The sequence below is a fragment of the Eurypyga helias genome, unplaced genomic scaffold (genome assembly GCF_000690775.1).
Source record: "Eurypyga helias isolate BGI_N326 unplaced genomic scaffold, ASM69077v1 scaffold6498, whole genome shotgun sequence".
Lineage (NCBI taxonomy): Eukaryota > Metazoa > Chordata > Aves > Eurypygiformes > Eurypygidae > Eurypyga > Eurypyga helias.
This window is the reverse complement of record NW_010268780.1, coordinates 1-10,565: the sequence shown is the minus strand read 5'-3', so window position 1 is coordinate 10,565 and position 10,565 is coordinate 1. Positions and strand designations below refer to the sequence as shown.

At 43.3% G+C, this 10,565-nt stretch overlaps 1 protein-coding gene across 1 annotated transcript; it reads right to left on the bottom strand.

The window, feature by feature from the left end:
• Window positions 1-2,389: 2,389 nt before the first annotated feature.
• Window positions 2,390-10,125, bottom strand: DDX47 (DEAD (Asp-Glu-Ala-Asp) box polypeptide 47; the record flags this gene model as incomplete). The annotated part of the gene is made up of 11 exons (XM_010157847.1): window positions 2,390-2,512; window positions 2,606-2,735; window positions 3,274-3,344; window positions 4,725-4,862; window positions 5,528-5,674; window positions 5,823-5,939; window positions 6,172-6,243; window positions 6,753-6,871; window positions 7,410-7,481; window positions 8,171-8,359; window positions 10,032-10,125. Coding segments are annotated over 11 exons (1,272 nt in total), but the record flags the coding sequence as incomplete, so codon positions are not given.
• Window positions 10,126-10,565: the final 440 nt, after the last annotated feature.

Below are 10,565 nucleotides of genomic sequence, written 5' to 3'. Positions count from 1 at the left end.
CTGCTTTAGAGCTACCAAACTTGAAGGGGACTGGGAGATTTGCTCAAACTACAAAAAAACCCAGAATGAGGATGAAGTAAGAAAACTAGCACTCTTCTCACACTAGACAGTATGTTTGTTTCTCATGAAGACAACTTTTAAAACTTGGGAAACATGTTTTTTTCTTTTTTATTTAACCATGCTATGTTTTTTTGTAATTTTTCAAAGTGTGCTGCCCCAAGCAAAAGTATAAAAGCCTTCTGACTAGCATACATGTATATATTAATGTTGACATGAAGTAACCACTGGGCTCATCTTTACTGCAGTATTTTCTGCTTTCCATTTAGATCTAAAAAGGAATCTTTTCATTAGTTTTTCGTGCTGCAGAAAATCCAGTTTATAAGTAGTTCTAAATGACATTAAATTTTCATGTTGAGTGATCATGAAGGAACTTCTCACACTTCTCTGCCCTCCAGCAGCAATGTCCAGCGTGAAAAATTTTATTGCCAATAGGAATAGCACTAACCTTCCAGTTTGACATGAAGAGAAGTACATTTAGCCCATTCTTGCAAGAGTATACTTATATGGCGCTAAATTCTGCCCAAGACAGAAATAAATAGGGAAACACGGAAGAGCCTCTATGATACTGGGGTTTTTTTCCGCCATACTGCTTGTGAACTGCTTTCCTATGTAAATACTACCCTCTTGTGTTGGTTTCTAAGTACTACAAGAATCACCCACAAAAACCCAAACCAAAGCCCAGACCCCTCAGAATCACTAGGGTTGGAAAAGACCTACCAGATCAGAGTCCAGCTGTCAACCCAACACTACCATACCCACTAGACCGTGTCCTCAAGCACCATGTCTACACGTTCCTTGATCATCTCCAGGGATGGTGACTCCACCACTTCCCTGGGCAGCCTGTTACAATGCCTGAGCACTCTCCCAGTGAAGAAGTTTTACCTAATCTGAACCTCTAATGCAACTTGAGGCCATTTCGCGGTTTCCTCTTGTCCTATCACCAGTTACCTGGGAGAACAGGCCAGCACCCGCCTCCCTACAACCTCCTTTCAGGGAGCTGTAGAGGGTGATTAGGTCTCCCCTCAGCCTCCTCCCCTTTTGGCTAAACCACCCCAGCTCCCTCAACCACTCCTTGCAAGACTTGTTCACCAGACCCTTCACCAGCTTCATTGCCCTTCTCTGGACATGCTCCAGCATCTGTGTCCTTCCTGCAGTGAGGGGCCCAAAACTGAACACAGCACTCAAGGCACTCTGTACCAGTGCCTAATACGGAGACACAACCACTGCCCTAGTCCTGCTGGCCACACTGTTCCTGATAAAGGCCAGGATGCTGTTGACCTTCTTGGCCACCTGAGCACACTGCTGGCTCATATTCAGCCGGGTGTTGACCAACACCTCCAGGTCCTTTTCTGCCTGACAGCTTTCAGCCACTCATCCCCAAGCCTGTAGCATTGCCTGGGGTTGTTGTAACCTAAATGCAGGACCTGGCACTTGGCCTTGTTGAACCTCATATAACTGACCTCAGCCCATCGATCCAGCCTGTCCAGGTCCCTCCTACCCTCAAGCAGGTCAATACTTCCACCCAACTTAGTGTCATCTGCAAACTTACTGAGGGAACACTCAATCCCCTCATCCAGATCACTGATAAATGTTAAACAAGACCAGCCCCAAAACTGAGCCCTGGGGGACAAGATCTCCTTGATCTTGCCAGTCATTAGAGATTCTGGATTAAATTCCAGACAGTGAATACTCTAATCCTGCCAAAGTAGGTTTTCTTTGTGCTGAGCCGCTCTTCAGCCGACATATTTAAGGTACTGATGCCACATCTGAATCCCTAAGACTGACCTAAAAGGAAAACCACCTGGCAGAGCTGATACTCAAAATGAGCAGGACAGGTCAGTGAGAAAGACAAGGAAAACCAGGTAACTTTAAAAGTAATATATTTGGAGTTCTCCACGTCACATGTCCCTTCACCAAGGCAAGGACATGACAGCTGTGCTATGGAAACTCGGTTGCTTTCTTAAACATTTTCCTCTCTTTTTTCTGACAGACCTATCTGACCCCGTATGCACTCAGTGCGTCTGAGCAGCAAGACAAGCTGCAGCAGTGGGAAAGCTGCACCTCTTTGAATGAACAAGACCAGACCACAGCTGGTTTTGGGTCCAGAGGTGATGATCTGGTGTCTCTGGAAGGAAGATCAATCCCATGGTACCACAATGGGCCAAGCTCCAGCTGTAACTGGTGAAGGAGAGGAAGTTGTTTTCCAGGTGGACGTGCCCAATTTAAAAAGTAGTTCTGAAAAATAATCCACTGGAGATGGCTTGGTAGACAGTCTCTGCCAAACTCACGTAGCCATAAAGAGAAAGATGAAGTCTGTCCAAATACTGAACTAGAAGGCTTTCCTTTTCTTCTTTTTCCCACCCACTACCTTATTCCTGACACCAATAGCTTCTTCTGTGTCATCATCATCATCATTCCGAGATCGTTTCTTCTCTCCCTGCTCCCGCAGCTCCTGCAATGCAATCAAGAGATTGACCAACAGTCCTGGCACCCAAGGAAATTCAGACTGTAACAGCGAGCAGAGGGACAAAAAGCCAGCACCCACCATTCGAGCAAGTCTCTGGGCCTCAGCCACACGCTCTGTCAGCAACATAACTTCCTCCTCCTGCATGGGGAATGCTGGCAGCTTCTTGCCAATCAGATGTTCAATGCGCTGGAACAGCTCTACATCGTACCTGAGAAATGGCAAGATGCCAGCTAGAATCAGCCCTCCTGAGAGTGCTTCTGTTGTCACCATCCACAGACATCACCCTTATCTCCAGCCCACAGATACAGTTCACTGGTGCTGATGGTCTCACAGGCAACTCTTAATTGCATCCAAATGATGCCATCATTTGGGATGGCTTTGCTGATTTATTCAGCTTCTCTGGTTTGAAGTATTCAGACCTTTTTTCTTTTTAGACAAATACTTCAGTGTATTTATGAAAAAGCACGCTTACTTAACCTGCATTATATGTTACAAAAACGTATGTGTATTATACAATCAAGTTACATACAGTTAATTCTGCTCATTACATGCCTGCTTCTAGAATTTACCCTGGACCTTTCTCCCTCCCCACCCTGGGCTTTGAATTCTGTCCCCTTTAACTAAATAAATCCAACTGGCACCTCAAAATAAGAAGTAGTACTTTCTTCTCACCCAGGAAGATGTCAGCCATTTTCTGCTCTGAAACACAGCTAGGAAGAATAAGTCTGCCACATTTTAACACTTACTGTGTGACAAAGGTGATAGATTTGCCAGATCTCCCAGCTCGAGCTGTTCTCCCAACACGATGAATGTAATCCTGAAAACAGTTGTCTTGATAAGCAATAAGATACATGCACCAAACAGAACTTAAATTATGAGAAATCAGCCCATGCAGTTTTTCTTTAGAAAAAGAAAATGAGGAGAAAATACAGCCAGGATTGAACACCTGGGACTGTGTGCAGCACTGGGATTTGAGAAGATGCTGCATTATGGAGGCATATCTTTGGCTTTAACATTTGGATTCTTCTCTTTCTAAAGGAAAAGACCAACTATTCAAGACCGCAGGACAAAAGTAGTGATACATGATTTTGCTAATGAACTATCACTTCCTTGGAAAGCTAATATTTAAAGTGAGCCAAGGCCTGCATTTTCAGTCTTAGGATCCAGTGCTCTACACAATCTGTACACAATCTGTCTTCCAGACAAATCCTCTGGCAAGTAGATTTAAATTTGGCAAGCACAGTGAAAAGGAGGATGGATGAGAACTATCTGGAAGTGTCTGATCTATTGAGCACCTTCTACTGATATGGTTCTAGGCTGTTTTCCAGGTTTTATACTGCATTATGGAAATTAAATGCTCCCTTCTCCATGTATGATCTGTGGAGAAAGGAAGCATCATAAGAAAGGATTTTGTTCTGTGACATGGTTAGAGGAGAGGGAGGAGCACAAAAACTGCAACTATTGCTGCTGCCGCCACCACTATTTTTAACTTTTGTCCTTTCACCATGTCAAAAGCAGTCTCTTCTACTTTCCTTTGTTTATAATGTGCAGTGGCTTTAGTGATTATAAGGAACAACAGCAATACCCAAAATGCATGTTAACGGTATGCTTTCTGAAACTAGCCTGGGAAACAAAGTCACACCCCCACGATAATACTATACTTTCTATAAGGTAGAAGTTCATAACTCACTTTTTTTCAGTTTGCTGTACTTTTGTGATATGAAGCTGAAAAAAATACTAAAGACATCTTTCTTGATCAAATCCTGATTGAACATAATGGAGGAATTTTTACTTTATTTTTCTTCCACAGTTTAAAATGTGAAGGCAGACCTGGATCACAGGAGCAGAGATGACTACCTGAAACTAGTAATGTTAAAACTGTTCTCAAAGTCTAGAAGCCCTTTTAATGTAATATGGCAAATACATACTCAGAGCAGAAATACAAAGACACAGGATGTCCCTCACTTCCCCTCTTCACTTACAGGGTCAGTTCTACAACCCAGACAAGGAACTGCAGTTCAGTTGGGTGGCCAACTCAATCGCAGAGGCCACCCAACTCAATCTACATCTTTTCATCCACAGAAGTGTGAACTAGACCTTCAGTCAGCAGAACAGAGAGAAGGAGTCTTTGTTCCTTTGTCAAGCTTCACTACGCCTCCTGGTGATCAGCTCTCAGCTGGCACACAGACTAGCTTACCTTAGAGTGCGTAGGAATATCGAAGTTTATCACCACATCTACATGCGGGATGTCCAGACCTCTGCTTGCAACATCAGTAGCCAGCAGAATAGAACGTGCCTTTGCCTTGAACTTGTTTAGAGAGCCCAAGCGTTTATTCTGGAAGAGAACAATGAATAATGTTCATTCTGGTTAATAGAGTCATAGAATCACAGAATGGTTTGGGTTGGAAGGGACCTTAAAGACCATCTAGTTCCAACCCCCCTGCCATGGGCACGGACACCTTCCACCAGACCAGGTTGCTCAAAGCCTCATCCAGCCTGGCCTTGAACACTTCCAGGGATGGGGCATTCACAGCTTCTCTGTGCAACCTGTTCCAATGCCTCACCCCCCTCTCTGGGAAGAATTTCTCCCTGATATCCAATCTAAACCTCCCCACTTTCAGTTTAAACCCGTTACCCCTTGTCCTGTCACCACAGGCCCTTGTAAAAAGTCCCCCCCCCGCTTCCTTGTAGCCCCCTTCAGGTACTGGAAGGGGTTATAAGGTCTCCCCGGAGCCTTCTCTTCTCCAGGCTGAACACGCCCAATACACTCTTGTTGAAATTCTGGTACAAGAGAACTGGGGGAGAAACGCCTGGAAATCTCACTTCCCTAATTTCTTTTAGAACTGTTACAGAGTCAGTGGCAGCATTCCCATTAGTTACATTTCTAGGGATCAGATCAGTCCAGTCCACTTCCACATGGTAGTTGTGACTCAGTATGGTGCAGCCCACTCCCCAAGCGACAGGTCTCCTGTCTACTCCATTCTGTGGGGTACTCCATACCTGGCTCATCTGCCCATGGAGAGGAATAGCAGTGAATCCCAGGTTGCGGAGCAGTAGAGCAGTCCTCTGAGTGTTGTTACACGTACTACAGAATATCATGGAAGAGTTTCCAGCTAGTTCATTCAAGATATAGACCAAGTAGCTGTCCTATAAAGAAACAAAGAAAAAAACCAAGGAGATCACATGTGCCACATTAAAGAGTAAGTATAAGCCAGAGATGATGACATATTGGCCAGATATGGGAGCAGCAAGAGAAGACACAGTCAGAAGAGGGAGGAAACAGAAGTGGCATTACCTTGAATTTTGAGGGGATGAAAATGTAGTACTGCTGTAGTTTTTCAACTGTCTGATATTTGGAAGAAACAGCACATTTAACAGGATTCTTCAGAGCAGCACGCTGGAGTTTTTGAACCTGGGAAGATCAATGTAAGTTAGTAATAAATGGACAGAGACCTTGTCAGAAACCTGTATCATACAGTCTAGTCAACATATATTGTTGACTAGACTGTATGATACAGTCATACATATGTACATACATACAGTATGATAAATACTGTATCATACATTGACTGTATTATACAGTCAACATCAGTCAAAATATAGCCTGATGGAAGGAGAACGAAAGCAAAGTACTCTGCTCTCACCTTCTTAGTCATGGTAGCAGAAAACAGGAATGTCTTCCTGTCTCGAGGAATCACTTTTAGTATCTTATCCACCTGTAAAGAGAAATGGAAATGCTGACTACAACAGCAATCAAGACATAAGCCTCTTCCAAATACAGTGATCATCCAAATGAAGATTAACACACATGTGCAACTCAGATTCACATTAGGAACAAATTTGCCCTCTTCTACAGGGAAGGTGTAGGTTGATAGCCTGTTGACAATTAGGCAGTATGAACTCCAGAATTCCAAAAGCAGTGCAAGTATCAGGCAATATTCCTGCAGGAACGTGCGTGCGATTGTGTTCTACAGCAACCGTGTCAATGTCAGGCGCTCCCGAGAAACCAGTACATTTCAGACAAAATGCCTCCTACTGTCTTGAGTGCTCTGCAGAACTCTGCTAAGTTCTATTTGCAACATCAACTTTTGTGCAATTATTACATCTTAATCAACGTTTGCTATTAATTTCTACAGAAAAGCTCAGTGTTTACTATGTGATTGTATGAAGTGATTTTAAAGACTCATCTGGCATTTCAAACACTCTTCTTTTAGCAGATTCCTACCTCTGTCTCAAAATCCATGTTAAGGATACGGTCAGCCTCATCCATCACTAGGAACTTCAGAGCTCGTAAGTTGAAGCCTTTTGTGTTCTCCAGATGATCAACTAGACGGCCAGGGGTTGCTACAGACAAAATCACAAGAGCAAATTTAGAATGAAAGCAGAGGAAAAGATCCAAAGAAGCAGGAGTGATCCATTACAGAAATGGGATTCTTTGCTCAAAAGAAGTAAAGGCAGACTGCTTTGTGTGAACGACTCTTTCACAGGGTATCTTCAAGATGTTTTGAAACAAGACTAATGGAGTCAGACTCTCTGAAGAATGCCCTCTGGCCCCCTCTTCCCCTAAAAACAAAAAGCAAAACAAAACAGACAAGCTGTACTGAGAAGGATGAGACCAGCATTTTGAATACTTGGGGAGAAAACCCAAGCCAAAGGTAGTCTAGCAGGACTGCTTTGGAATGAGCCTGTAGCAGCAAGGCTACTGGTGTATACTTCAGAAACATTAACAAGCCAGTACTCAGATCTCGGGATCCAAGCAAAAAGCAAATGAAAGATGTACTCTCACTTCTCTTTCAAATGCACAAAACCTTTTGGCATTCTTTCTTTGGACAACTACAGTTTGATAATATTCATACCCTGTACCCCCAGCCAGTTAACTTACCAATAATAACATGTGGTTTCTTGGCTAACGCCAGAGATTGAGACATTGTGTCAATTCCACCCACAATAACAGCTGTAGGACAAAAAGAATATAGTGAATCTCTCAGGGCAGCACCAGGAAGCCCCTGGCACCACAGTGTTTCCTCCTACTCCCCACCACCCACAGCAACTGAACAAATGAAACACTACTTATCTTTATGAGAATTCAATTTGTTTTAACACACCTGATGCTACGTGGAGTCTTATGCCATACAATTAAGTACTTACTGCCCTCACGTATTTCATTTTCACAGTTGAAGAGCTGCAGGCAGAATCTATTCCTTGCAGCTTAACTCAGCTGGAAAAATGTAGGAATTCTAGAAATCCCTACAAAGCTTTTATGTTTGTAGAGAATAGCTGAAGAACCACTACAGTCAGTCTGAAGGTAAGATTAAACTACATCACGCTACAGCGGAGCTCTGTGCAATTTCACTGGAGGCAGGCTTGCTATTGAAAAGATTCTCTTCTACTTCCATCTTTAACTGATGCAGACAAACTGTTTGGACATAAACCACAGAAGAGCTGCAGACCAGTCCGTGAGGAAAGACCATACAGCCTTTCTTTCCTAAAGGTAAAACCAGATCTCTGTCTTCCAGCATCACAAGTTTTTCTCACTTTTTGTTCAACCCTCCATACAAATACTCTCTACTTTTTCCTTCGCGATCTAGAGCTGACAAACACCAGTCTTCAGGAAAACTGCTCCAATATCACAAAGCTACTTACTACTGTGGACACCGATGGAAGATCCAAGAGCTTCAAACTGCTCTGAGATTTGGAAGGCCAGCTCCCTTGTTGGTGTGAGGACAAGAGCAAATAATCGCTGAGGCGTTTCCAGCAATGCTTGAAGAATCGGCAAAGCAAAGGCTCCTGTTTTTCCAGAGCCAGTTTCTGCCAGTCCAATGATATCTCTGCCTACAAGGAAGAGCAAGGAGGCCAAAAAAATATTACAGATCCAGACCAGAGAAAGAAGTCTTTAAAGCACTGTGCAATAAAGCACAAGAAATCTCCAAAGATTAAAAAACCCAACAAAACCAAACCAAAACACCAAAAAAACAAGGAGACACACAGAAGGTAAAGAAGAACAAAGGGCCAAACCAAAGAATTTCATAACTTCTCTGCACCATTTTTAAAATATGACTTCACATGTAAAATAATTACAGTATTGATCCAGAGAAGTTCGCAGAGAAGTATTGCCCAGAGAAGCTGTGGATGCCCCATCCCTGGAAGTGTTCAAGGCCAGGCTGGATGAGGCTTTGAGCAACCTGGTCTAGTGGAAGGTGTCCCTGCCCATGGCAGGGGGGTTGGCACTAGATAGTGTTTAAGGTCCCTTCCAACCCCAACCATTCTGTGATTCTACGACCCTTTCCATCCTCTAGTTAAACATCTGCCAATACACAGGTTTTTGTGCAAACTTCATGTTCAAAAAAACTTTATTATTTCTCAAATCTGTCTGTCAATTTACAGCCTATTGCTTCTATCTGGGTAAATATCCTAGACCAACTGTTGTCTGTTTAGTGGCTTACAAGGAAACAGACTCCAGCGTCATACCCACTACAAGACAACAGCACTACCAAACTCACATTTCACAATCAGTTTTGTGCAATTGATTAAGAGAGTAATCCAAGGCCTTTTGCAGCAGGAAGGATTAGGACAGCAAGTCCTTTGCGCAAAACCATGACAGGCAAGAGGGTAGAATTCATCAGTAGAACCCATTCTGACCTCCTAAACTGCTACAGCTGAGACCAACAAGCTGCCAACAGCCCTTAAAGTGGCGACAACCTCTCAGGAACACAGTCTTACTTTTGGAGCTTTTTTCCCCAAGCAAATCTTGTACGTGGAGCGAGCGAGTCTGATAACAGTTAAAGACTAGGACAGAGTAGATAATGAAAGTTTATTCCCATTCTGTCACTACATTGTTCTGTTCCTGCTTCAGTGTATTTTTTTTTTTAATGAAAAATCCCCAACTAAATATTCTACAGGCAAAAATGTTTGCTAAATTCAGTAATCTATCTTCCTGTAATTCCAGGTTGTTTACAGAAAGTCACTGTGGTTTGGTTATTACTCACTCTGGAAATCTAATTTCAAAGACTTGCCTGCTCACAGCAAAGGGGATTACACAAGCTATGCAGTCAGCCAAGGCACCTCTGATTTCAGAGATACACTCTAAGTCTCTACAGAAGAGGGACAGCCTAAATCTATCAGAAGCTTCCTGTATATCCTTGAGTATTTCAAAAAGAAAACGGTTGACACAGACTAGCAGCTCAAATGACTGACAGTGATTCTATTTAACACGGAGTGTCAGAACTATGCAACAGTAGCAAACACTCAAGAACCCGTATTTGTACCCATGTGAAAGTTTACAATAGCAGGCAGTGTTATAGAAGAAATATGTGTTCCAAATTTCACCTGGGAAGGACAAAAGAATGAACAGAGACTACTTCTAGATAGAGATCTTCAATGATGCAGATCTTTGGTGAATGACAACACTCTCATCCCTGTCACTTAATTCTCACTGAGCAGAACTCATTCACACAGAGGTCCTGGGACATCCCTAGATTCAGGATCAGAGAAGCACACTGCTCACCTTGGAGAGCCACCGGAATAGCCTCAACTTGGATCTTTGTTGGTGTTTTCCATCCTAACTGGTCACAAGCTTCACACAGGACATCTGTCACTCCCTGAACATTAGAGAAAAGAAACAGACCTCACACCAAGGAGACATAACTTAAATCAGAATTAAGTTAAAATACATGTTGCAACCGAGCCAAGCTTGTCTTTAGCAGAGACAAACCCCATCAGGCCTGTGAACCAACTACATGGAAGGGCAGGCTGCTCACAGTGATCCCCATCTCCATCAGTAACTTCATAGATTTGTTCAAAACTGTTAGAGGTGACTGCCGTCAGTAAGAAACTAGTCAGTCATTTTTTCCCCAGTTTACACGAGGAACTTTGCAAAGACACAGTTGTCTCTCTTCCCCTCCGTGAGTATCCCATGAGAGCGGAAAAAGGAAAACGCCTGGGCAAGTTAACACAACGGAAAAGACAGTCAGCCGGCTGAGGAGCACAGACCGGAACAGCAACGCCAACCTCACCGGAGCGGCCTGAAATCCCCAGACTC